The 12,141-nt window shown below is 36.7% G+C and overlaps 1 protein-coding gene across 1 annotated transcript; it reads left to right on the forward strand.

Moving 5' to 3' along the window:
• Window positions 1–232: 232 nt before the first annotated feature.
• Window positions 233–12,141, forward strand: CNIH1 (cornichon family member 1). The gene is made up of 5 exons (XM_010962179.3): window positions 233–448; window positions 3,819–3,887; window positions 7,821–7,933; window positions 9,044–9,187; window positions 11,230–12,141. The coding sequence occupies exons 1-5, from the start codon at window positions 368–370 to the stop codon at window positions 11,255–11,257; spliced, it is 435 nt and encodes a 144-aa protein (XP_010960481.1). The 5' UTR covers window positions 233–367; the 3' UTR covers window positions 11,258–12,141.

Raw genomic sequence — 12,141 nt, forward strand, 5'->3', positions numbered from 1 at the left:
TTATACTAACTTCTTTCAGTGAAAGTATTATTTTACTCTTCTTTGTATCTCAAAGGAGAGGCACAGCGCCTGCAGCATACTAGGCACTCATTCAATAAATATTTGTTCAAAGAATAAACGAACGAAGAAAGCAAAATAAACCAATCCGCTATGCAGACAATGCCAGTGCATGGCAGACTCCGGCCATGGGAGGGCGCCGGTGCGCCGGAGCTGGTGCGCAGGCGCGCTGGAGCCGGGCGCCGGGGCGGTAGGAGCGGCGGCATCGGTCTCGGCTGTGGCCGCGGGAAGTGAATGGTTTTACCCAGAGGGCCCTGCGCCGCCTTTCTCCGCTGGCACCGGCGCTCCTCCGCGCTCCTCCTCCCCGGCCATGGCGTTCACGTTCGCGGCCTTCTGCTACATGCTGGCGTTGCTGCTCACTGCTGCGCTCATCTTCTTCGCCATTTGGCACGTGAGTAGCCGGAGCCCGGGGAAGGAGGGCGAGGTGGCGACGCAGCCTGTTCTCGCCCTGGGCCTGCGGTCGGGGCGGCGACGGCCTCCGGGAGGTCCGCACGCCCGAGGATGGGGCCGGGCCGGGGCGGTGCCGAGCGGCGAGGGGTCTACGCACCCTCCGTCCGCGGGCCTGGGGCTGCACGTCCAGGAGGAGCCGAGGCGTGCGGTGGCCGGATGGATGCGCCGCCGTGTCCCGGCGCAGGCCGCGCGCGCCGCTACTTCTCCCCCGCCGGGTGGGGCGGCCGCGGTCCTGACGGGCCCTGCGGGACGCCCATTCGCTGGCCGGCACCGCATCCCCGCATCCCCTCACCCCTCAGGAGGATGACAAGGCGCAGAGGGGCGTGCTACGGGGATGAAGCTTGCCGAATTATCATTTAATACACTTTGCCTTTGTTTTCGGGTGTCCACAGGAGGATGGCCATAATGAGATAATTATAAAAAATACTTTAGATGAATTTCTAACTCTACTTTTCAGCACTTGTTGGGTGCTGTTTAAGTAGAATTCCGCCTCCCCCCCCCCCCCCCCCCCGGCGGATTCTTGTTTCCTGGTGAACTTTGATGCAGGTTAAATTGATTGTTGACCACATCTCCAAACTTTTCTCATAAATCATACTCTGACCATCAGTTTCTTTAGAGACAGTCTTCCTAGCCACCTCTATATTCAGGGCAGCTTTATTTATTAGAGGTAGCTTTAATTTGGTTTTGAAAATGCTCAGAAACCTTAGGCTTCTCTAGGGCTTTTTTTTTTTTTTCCTTTTACTCACATCATGTTTCAGGACAGAAGCACATCTTTACTGTTCCCTGTAAGGAACAAATAAGTTCCCTGTGAAATAGTTCTACAAGAGATTTTTAAGGATTCCTGTTTCTCTGACACAACAGACTTTTGGAAATCAGTTTTCATTAAAAATTTATCTTATATTTGCTCTGCCCTCCCATATTCTAGTACTTTCTGGGATATTGGTCTTAATTTGAATGTTTGGGCATGTTCACTTATGTAAATTTTAAGTCACTTTTCATCATACCCATAACAAGGATTTGTTAAGGAATATAAAGGGGCAGAGTGATTATATGGCAGCAGTGTCTCAAATCCATTCCCTTTTGCTAAAGAATGTGATTACATTCATGATTATTTTAAACCAAACTGCTTGTGTAGTGGGGAATGCTTCTTTAGGCTGTTAAGTAACTGCTTCCTCAGAATGCTTGTCAGTAGGAACCTATTACTTGAAAATCATTTTAGGCTCTTTGATAGACTAAAGACAATAAATAAAGATAGGTTCAAGCACAGTTCCTCCATTAAACAACAAAAAAAGATAATTTGGGTTACAAACTAGCTCCGCCTTAGTAAGCCTCTGATGAAACTGAAATGTGTGGTTTTCTGCCATCTGTGGATGAGGATTTCAGTCATTTCCTGCTTGATGGGCACTCTTGGTTTTCTGAGATGAGGATTTTTAGAAAGCTGTGGATGGCTTACATTTTGAACTAGGTTGTGTTTGGTTTAAGGAAAACCTGAATGGAACTTTAAAAAAAAAATTGGGTAATTTAGTTTCAGCTTTGAAATGAATATGTGTCTGGGTGAAGTAGATAAATTTAAGCCCTATTATAGAATTAAAAATTTGTTTGTACTCCACAGATTAGTGGCGAGCTTTTGTCCTTAGGGATTGCTTAGTAGTTTAGAGGATTATGCATCCTTTGGGAACAAATTGAAAATTCTAAATAAAGATACAGTTTTAATTTTTCTATTAACTATGTAACCATCAGTTTATTTTCTTAGGTAGTTTAGGTGTCTGTGAGAAGACTCATTTGGAAATTTCAAGTATAAATTTAAAAAATCCTGTTTACATTAAAACGCTGTATGGAGGATTTTTTTGTGCTGATGGTTACATCAGTCAGTTTAGTCCTAATTCATGTGATTGTTGCTCTGTGGAGAAGAGAGATGGGAGAATAGATTTGTTTGAAAACTAAAAATGCATAAGTCATTTCCTAAAGAAGTGCATCAAATTTAAAGGTATCCTGAATTGTATAGTTTGCTACCTTTAGGGATTTATCTGTTTTATTGTTTTTGCATTTCTGTGGAAAAGTTTGTGAACATCTTTGTCCAGACGCACAGTCAAAAAAGATTTGAAAACTACCAGTGTAAGAATCTTTTCAGAAGAGTTTTGGAAACTCTAGCTTATAGCACTCAAACAGAAACCCATATAGCAGCATGCTATTCAAAGGTCATTTGAAATCACATGAAGAAAACGTCCAGTCAAAAAAAAGTTTTAAAGCATAGGTTTTGTACTCTGCTGTTAAATTGGACCTTGTTATAGGCATTAGTTGTATTTGTAATCACAGTCCTTGCCTTAAACTTTATTACTAAAATGCATTGGGAATATGTCACAGCTGATGTCAGGTAATTGACCAGTAATGTCCATAAGTAATCAGAAATTAATATCTTCCAATCATACATTTATACTGTTTATATGTGTTAGGGGGCGTTAGCAAAGAAAAATGCCTTTTGGTGAGTTCTGTAGTTTTTTTAAGCATAGGGCGGTTTTTTCTCTTTTTTTCTTTTTTCTCCCTTTTCATTTGGTAAATATTGATTGAACACTTAAGTATGTTCTAGGAACTATTTTAGGCCCTGGGACATAGCAGTGAACACAGTGAAAATCTTTACTCTCATGGAACTTACCTTTTGATGTTTAATTATTTTCCTTCTATTTCTATTTTCCTTAGAATTTTTATTAGGTCAGACTGGTGAATTTTGTAAAAGTCTAGAAATTGAAAAAACTCATCTTTCTATGAAGCTAAGAATTTTAACAGGGAAATAATCAGCATATTAAAAGCTAGAAATAGGACTCCATTGATCACTGGTAATATTGAGCAGTCCTGTCTAGCATATAAAGATGCTAGTGCTGACCCAGCAGAGGAAAGGCAGATTAAGGTCTGTGTCCCCTGTGTGACTAGTGGCAGAAACTAAAATAGCTCCCCCATAAACTTGGTGCCTTTGGCTTCTTCTTTTGACACTTAACACCAGTAAGTGATGTGTCACCCTTACTTGATTTTTAGTGCATTTTGACTTTGAAGTTCTGTTGTTAAAGCCACATTTTTTTCTCAAGAGTAGAACAGAAACATTCTTGCTTTCTTCTGTTTAATAAGTGGTATGGTTTTATTTATTTATGTATTTATTTCTTTATTTATATTAAAGTGTAGTTGATTTACTCTTACCATGTAAGTAGATGAGATCCTTCTCCCCTTACCACATTTGTAACTGTTTTACTCGTCATACCATGAGAAGCTGGCCTTAGTTGGGCTTACCCTAGATCCTAACTATTTTATTTTTATTTCAGATTATAGCATTTGATGAGCTGAAGACTGATTACAAGAATCCTATAGATCAGTGTAATACCCTGAATCCTGTAAGTTATAATATGTTTTTCTCTAGATTTTTAAACTGTTTTTGCTTTTAACTTGATATAATTTGAAAATGGCCAATATTCTCAGTATCATGATATATTTGTACTTTATAAAGTAGGCAGAATTTTAAAAAATATTCTTTTTCCTGTCCTGCTTGATTATTCTGACTATTATTAATCTGCTGGTGATCTTGTCAGCTGTCATACTAACATTCTTCCAATCTGCTTTTTACATTGTCGGCCAAAGACAGTTGAAAAGGTCAAAAAGATTAAAAGAGTCAAAATTGCATTAAAGGTGTGTACTGCTTTTTAGTTTAAATGTTTTAATGCTACATTCATTTCATGGGGAGGGTTAGGGCATTTGTATTTGTAAAATGTTCTGTTCAGTGTGCTTGTTCATATGCCTGTTGAGGTTTATGACTTCATGAAATTTCATATTTTATGCAAATGTTTGCTTGCTGGCCCAGTCAAGTAGGGAAAGCTGTTAAATGCTCATGCATTTAAAAAAATGTTATAGCCATAGGCACTTTGATATTAAATTATTTGGTGTAGCGTTTGAAAGTTGGTTAACATAAAATGACTCTAATAGTGAAATTATTTTTCTGTTGGGACTTTTCTGAAGTCGTCTGCAGGTGGAGTCCTTGGTATCATACCTGCTTTTATCTTTTGGTTATGTCTATTCTGGAATTCATTAATTTACTCTTACAGCTGATTATTCAGAACCTTTTAGGTGAATAGCTGTGCGTATTGTTAGGCTCTGGAATCTTGCAGTAATGCTGACCTTTGACTCATGTCAGAATTTTGTGGATAACAATTTATATGTAAATCCTACGTAGTGTTTCTAAAACAGATCTATCCTACACTAAGTTCTGACCTCTGATGGGTTTACTTAAGATGTGGCCCCATTGTGCTTAGGGGTTTTGTATATAATTTTGACTTCATTTAGTTTAGTCATTTAGGAAGATTCTCCTTTAGCCTGTAGGTTTAATTTTTGCCTAATTGGTCAGAAACTGAAAGGTTGTTTGTAAGAAAGCAGTAGGGATGTCTTTAAGAAATAGAATATAATAATTCATCTTTAAAAATTACGTAATGAAGATGAAAACATGTATAGACTTTAGTTACGTAAAGCTATATAATGTGCTAGCATGCTAGAGGGACTTTATTTGGAAAGGGTCTATAAAATTAGTTTGCTACTTTATCATTGTTTCCTAGATAGATAGATAGATAACTAAGCATGATGGAATAGATTTCTAGTTTGTCTTTAAGAACTGCTACAGTGAGACTTGATGTAGGTACAATTAAAATTACTAACTTTTCTGTTTCTCTGCTCTTATGAAGCAAAATATGAGATGAATCTGCTTTCTCATTGGAAAGTAGTAATGTTCATTGTAAAACATACTTTTGAAATTGTTACTGAGAAATTAAGAAACTGACATTTCTCCTTTTGACAGCTGTTTATTAATAGTATTCTATCTTCTTTGGCTTTTCATTATTTCAAATGATGACGATAATAGCTGAAATCAGATGAGGGCTTTCCTGGGTACTAGACTCTGTGCTAAGCATCTTTACCTGGGTTGTTTTATTCAGTTCTCATGACACTCCTGAGAGGTGGGTATATTATACTCACGAATAGGAGAGTAAACCGAGGCCTAAAGAGGTTAAAGCACTTTGCCCAAGGTCATACAGCTAAGGTCGAGCCAGAAATCGAACCCAGACAGCCTGATTTTTAAGCTCAAATTCTTGTATTTTCCTAATTTACTATAAATTTAAGGACTAATTTCATTTCAACATATAATATGTGATTTCTGGCTTTTCTTAATGGAAAGAAATTCTCACTTTGTGCTTTGGACGTCCTAATGCTGCTGTGGATTGCAAGGAAGTTTCTATACCAGCACAAGTTGTGTTTTGGACAGGGTGCCGATAATTGGCTTAACAGCAGTGCATCTGACAGTTTTCCCTATTGAAAATTTGTTTTGACAATTCTGCCAAAGTATGGGGGAAGAGAAATACCATTATTTTTTAAAATGTGAACCTTAACTAGAGAATATTATGATTTGCATGTTTAAGTACTGTCATTTCAGCCGTAATTGCATGAAGTATTTTTTTTGGATACTAGTATTTGTGTAAATGTTGGTTCCTAAATGGAATAATTTTGTGCCACTTAACGGGGAAATTTTGTCATTAAAGAATGACTGGAGAGGACTGGTCTTATAAGAGATGCATTATTAAAGTTTCTGGACTTTTTTGAGGAGAAGGGAGGGAGTGTGGTGTTCGTTTCATATTAGAACTGGTAGAGTTGCAGATTTTTATTATCAGTCTTACTAAAGAATATTGTTTAAGAGCAGTAGGGATCATGCTTTCAATATCATTTTTTCCTATATGTTAGTCTGGAAGTGTGGCCAGTTGTATTGTTAGGTATCAGTTGGTTTTAGAAGGCTGACATAGACTTACTGTATTTTAAAGAAAAGTCTTATAATTTAAACTACTATTGTAAACAGCAGCTCTAGGGGAACTGCTAATTAAATGTATATTCTTCTTGGTTGTAGTCTTTGCAGTTCAAAGATTTTCCTATGGATATTTTCTTGTTTTCTTGAAGATGTTTAACTTTGATCTTAATTAAATGCTGGCTTAACAGTTCATGTTATTTACATATGTGTTTATATATATATGTGCAGAATTTATCTTTTGTTATTATATTGCTTAAATTTATAGAAAATATCTGGTTAGTGGTGTAGATTAATTGGTATTACTGGGATTTTATTTAAAATGGTACTCATTAAAAACTTTGCTTTACAGCTTGGACTAGAAAAACTAATTTGGGAATATTAGAAAATGGGCTTGAATATGTAGTATATTATTTCTACAGCTCTAGTTTCCCCTCAGGAAATATCTGATGATGTTGAGGATTCACATAATTTTAATTTGGTAACAATGTCGGCACATTTGAGAAATTGGCTTTTCAGCTAATAACTTGTAGGAAGCTCTTTGGCTAAAACTTGCAAAGAAGGATTTTGGTATTTTTACTTAACAGAGTCATTAGGCTGAGAGCTTCAGGATGAGAAAGATATTTTAAAGTAAAGCATGAACTCTTGATCATTTTATAAAAACATTTTGCTTGAACTAATTTTTCCTCACTTAATACTACCTACTATCAAAAGATGTATCTGGTTTTGAGTTCTGAGCTTCTACTGGTCTGCTGTGTCTGTAGCACTTCCTTGGAGAAAGCAGGCTGAAAGAAACAGGCCATATAAGAATGGAGCTCTGGAACCGGAGAATTCCTGTTTCATGGTTCAGATCTCAGTCTTTTCCCTCCTACATTGCAGAAAGCACATTGTTTTCATCTGTGCATATAAGTGTTCTTTTCCCCCTGACTGTGCTGAGATTATTGGCTGTTGGCTTTCCATTGAAAAATTACTTTTGTGGTAATGTTATGTGGTTTGCTAAATATTGTATATGTAGCATCCCTGGTTTCTGTTAAAGGCTTAAAAACACTGATGTTCAAACTTCTAAAGGGAAGTTTTGTTTTTGTGGATTTTTTAATATCATGTTGCATGTGATCAGATACTTCATATTTGTATTTTTATCATTCTTGAATGGTGGAAATAAAAACTTCCAAGTGATTAGCAAATAACTATGTTTGAACAGTCTGGGTGGTAACTTTTTAATTTAACTGCTTGCTGTAAGAATTCAGGTTTTAAATTCTAATTTATATATTATTCTTTTAGTGCAAGCTATATCCTCTGGTCAGTTTGCTTGTAATTCTGCTTTGGTTGAAAGTTAAATATGAAAGTAAAACTCAGTAGCATCTTTCATTTCTGATTCTAAGAGAACAGTGATTTTTTTTTTTTATGGAAACTTAGTTGCCACCTCCTTTCCAAATTAGCAGTTGATTTAATGCCAAGGCATGTTGATAACTGGCTTGTGTTTTTCTTCCAGCTTGTCCTTCCAGAGTACCTCATCCATGCTTTCTTCTGTGTCATGTTTCTTTGTGCAGCAGAGTGGCTTACACTGGGTCTCAATATGCCCCTCTTGGCATATCATATTTGGAGGTAATATTTAGATACACTTCTAATACTTTTCCTAATTAAATTTTAATTATACTTTGGTTGATATGGTTATCACATGCTACTCACCTAAATGAAAACTGAAAATTAGTTGGCATTTATTTTTAAAACCATGTGGATGAACAAATAACTGTTTAATACCTCTTGTGAAGCTTATGTTACTACTCTTTAAAGGACTTTTTAAAAAATGAGGTATAACTTGCAAACGGTGATGTGTGCATGTTTGAAGTGTACAGCTCGGTAAATTTTTATATATATATACATACCTGTGAAACTACCACCAAGATTGAGATACACAGCAGTTCCAGCTCCCCAGGAGAGTCCCTTATGCCCCTTCTCAGTCAGTTAGCCCTGTACCTCCCTGGGAGAACCAGTGATCTGCAGCTTAGATTCATTTTGTCCATCTTTGAACTTCATGTAAATCAAAATGTATGGTGTGTGTCTACTTCCTTCTCCATGTTTACTTTATGACTTTAAATTTGGTTATTTATAGAAAATATTCATATTTCATAACTTCTGAAAGTTATATCTGATCTATACAGAGTGAGAGTTTTTTGTTTTACATAGGCATATCATAGTCTCATTGCTGTTGATTTTAGGAAATACATACTGAGGAAATATTTAGGAATAAAGTGGTTTCACATCTATAACTGGCCCTGAAATGGCTCAGAAAAAATAAAAATGTATGTGTATTTAGAGAAAGAACAGACAAGAGAAGGATAAAGCCATGTGGTAAATGTGAACATTTGGAATATCTTGGTGAAGTGTTCTTTATGTTAAAATAAAAAGTTGAAAGAAATAAATCGTATTTCCTTTTACAGTTATTTTTCTTGGATTTCTGAAAGTGTAGAAGAGACCAGATATGACTTGTTTAACTGTCCTGTTCTCTTTTGTTTAACTGTCCTGTTCTCTTTATGGTTTCCAGTTTTAAAATTAAGATAATAAAAGAAAGGAACTCCACTTAGAACTAAAAATATGCTTCCCTATGGGGACTACCTCTCACTGTAACAAATATTATTTGAGAAGGAAAACACTCCTTTCCATCCTGAAGGTTAGCTTCCATTCTGAGTGGCTAATCAACTGTGTTTATTACAGGTATATGAGTAGACCAGTGATGAGTGGACCAGGACTCTATGACCCTACAACCATCATGAATGCAGATATTCTAGCATATTGTCAGAAAGAAGGATGGTGCAAATTAGCTTTTTATCTTCTAGCATTTTTTTACTACCTATATGGGTAAGTTTAAAAAATAAAATGAAAATACGATTTCACTTTACTGCCTAAAAAGTTTGCAGGCATTATGGTCTGAACACCTTAAAATCCACTTGAAGAATAACTCAGTGTCTTGAATGGTGATAACTGCTAGTGGTGTAGTTCACACCAGCTAATTCACACACATCTGATAAACTGGTACTTGTCAAGGCAGCCAACTGGTGTGTAGTTAGAGGCAGAAAGTTGGGTCAGGGATGCTGCTTCCAAAGTCTCAAGTCAGTGAAGAACAGTCCTCATTCTGCATGGCAGAGTGATGGCATTGAGAGGATATGGCCATGTGACGATATAAAAAGGCTTTTGCTTGGCTTTCACATCTGTCTCAAGATTGTGTTTAATTTTTCCTTTATCATTCTTCATAAACTATTCTCTGCCCTTTATTTTCTGGTTTGCATGTTCCAAATGGGATGAAGGAAAGAAACAGGTCTGTCTTACAGGATGATTATTGATTTTTCTCCCTTTATACAGTGATGGACTCTTACCATGGTTCCTCTTGGTCAGGGTTTCTTGGCCTTGGCACTGTTGGTATTTTGGGCAGGATAAATCTTTGTTGTGAGGCAGTCCTGTGCATTGTAGGATGTTTAGCAGCAACCCCAGTCTCTACCCACTGGATGCCAGTAGCATCACCTTGCCCCAGTCATAATAACCAGAAATGTCTTTGGGTATTGCCCGATGCCCTCTGTGGGGCAAAATGAGCCCTAGTTGAGAGCTACTGTTCTAGGTGTACTCTAGGTGGAGTAAATCGGCTGCTTACTGACACTGGTAGTGGACGCTGGCAAGTGTTGAGTTAAAATTTTTCTTTAAGCTATATAAATACACTTTTTTTCATCTTTTATTGATGAATATATTCAACTAGAGGGCTTTCCACCTGATTATCAAAATATGAAGAAAATTAGCTAAAGTAGATGAAAGTACTGTAAAAATTAAGCTTCTATTCTCTCTCCTTTTTGTTACTTGAAAACTCAGTATTAAATGGTAGGCTTAAATTTAACTTAATTTCTTGTTGACATCATATAAGTTTCCATTATGGAAAAGGATGAAGTGCTAGATTGAAATTTATGAAAAATGTATTTTTATGCTTTTAGAGATTTGTGAAAAGTGAGTGTCCTTTAGTGCATCTACAGGTGTTCATACATGAAACAAAGATAGTGAAAAAGTTCTGAAAAGTGAACTTCCACGTGTCCCCTGATTTGTTAATTTTCGTTTTTTTAAGTTTCCATAAGAAATGTCTGGAATAGTGCTAGCATATAGTAGGCAATTAAAACATATTTGTTGTAAGAAGGAAAATAAATGAATTTTTGAATAGATGATAAAATTGGAGATGTCGAGTTGTGGGAAAATGTTCACCAGGAGATGTCATTCATTTCTGTTTTAAATTGTCTATCAAGTATGCTCACCTCCTTGCTTTGTATTTCCATTTAGATATCCATGCTTTTGAACCATGCCTCTCCCACATGTTCTTCATGTAGGGTTGCCCAGCAGCCTAAATCAAGTGGTTATTGGCTTTTATTTTGCTTGCTTCTCCTCTTTTCTTTTTTAACTCTGCTGCTGTTGCCTGGAGTGTTTCTCTAATGGGGAAATTCCTTAACTGATCATTCCTTCTGTAAAATGGGGATAATGTTGGTACCTACCCTGCTTCCTAGGAGCTAACAGAAGGCCTGGCATAAAGTGAGCCCCTGGAGATGCTCACTCCTATTAGACACAGGGTGCTGTTTTGGATTGCTTCTCTAAGCTCTGATCCCCCATTAAGCTTTCAGCTGTGCTGTTCTACTTGCTAAAATTGGAAAGGAAATAGGGGACAACTACAGCACATGCACTGAGCCAATCCTACCTTAGGCAAAAGTCCATAAATGCAGATTAAAATCATATTGTGAACAAGTTCTGTGATGGTGTGATATCACCAGCTAGTTTGCTATATAAAGCAGACTCAACTTTTTGGTTTTCTTAGTTTTATAATTAAGAATGTTTGAATTAACAGCCTGAATTAACAGCCTTTTTCTTCTTTTCAGCATGATCTATGTTTTGGTGAGCTCTTAGAACAACACTCAGAAGAATTGGTCCAGTTAAGTGCATGCAAAAAGCCACCAAATGAGGGGATTCTATCCAGCAAGATCCTGTTTCCAAGAGTAGCCTATGGAATCTGATCAGTTACTTTAAAAAATGACTCCTTATTTTTTAGATGTTTCCACATTTTTTGCTTGTGGAAAGACTGTTTTCATATGTTATACTCAGATAAAGAATTTAAATGGAATTACGTATAAATTAATATAAAATGACACCTCTGGTGTTGACAGGTTTGAACTTGCACTCCTTAAGGAACAGCCGTAATCCCTTGAATGATTGCATTAATTAGTGACTGTCCTTAGTCCATTGGAAGCTTTCATTTATAGGAACTCATAGGGCTCATTTTGGTTTTATTGAAATGCCATTTAATTATAAATTAGCTGTAGATATCAGGTGCTTCTGATGATCTGAAAATATATATCTGACCTGTAGGAAACTTCATGGGTTTCCTCGTCTATCATGTAGGTGATTATATATGGATACATTAAAAAAATAAGAAGAGTGGGATTTTTTTCCCTTCGATTTGAAATATCCCTGTATATTGCATGAATGAGAGATTTCCCGTATTTCCACCAGGGTAATATACTTGCTTTAATTCTTAAGCATAAGTGAACATGATACAAAAATATATGCTGACTTACTTGTGAAGAATGCATTTAAAGCCATTTTAAATGTGTTTAATTTGTAAGACACTACTTATTAACAAATTGGTTATTATACTTAACTGTTCTAGTCTGGTGGTAAAGGTATTCTTAAGAATTTGCAAGTACTTTAGATTTTCAAAACTGAATGAGAGAGAACATTGTATAACCATCCTGCTGTTCCTTTAGTGCAATACAATAAAACTCTGAAATTAA

This window comes from Camelus bactrianus, chromosome 6 (assembly GCF_048773025.1).
Source record: "Camelus bactrianus isolate YW-2024 breed Bactrian camel chromosome 6, ASM4877302v1, whole genome shotgun sequence".
NCBI classification, from domain to species: domain Eukaryota; kingdom Metazoa; phylum Chordata; class Mammalia; order Artiodactyla; family Camelidae; genus Camelus; species Camelus bactrianus.

Excerpts from the sequence above, each read along its gene's own strand:
- CNIH1 (XM_010962179.3), top strand. The coding sequence starts at position 368 with ATGGCGTTCACGTTCGCGGCCTTCTGCTACATGCTGGCGTTGCTGCTC. Across the intron at positions 7,934-9,043 it reads TTGGCATATCATATTTGGAG|GTATATGAGTAGACCAGTGA; the intron begins GTAATATTTAGA and ends TGTTTATTACAG. Across the intron at positions 9,188-11,229 it reads TTTTTTTACTACCTATATGG|CATGATCTATGTTTTGGTGA; the intron begins GTAAGTTTAAAA and ends TCTTCTTTTCAG.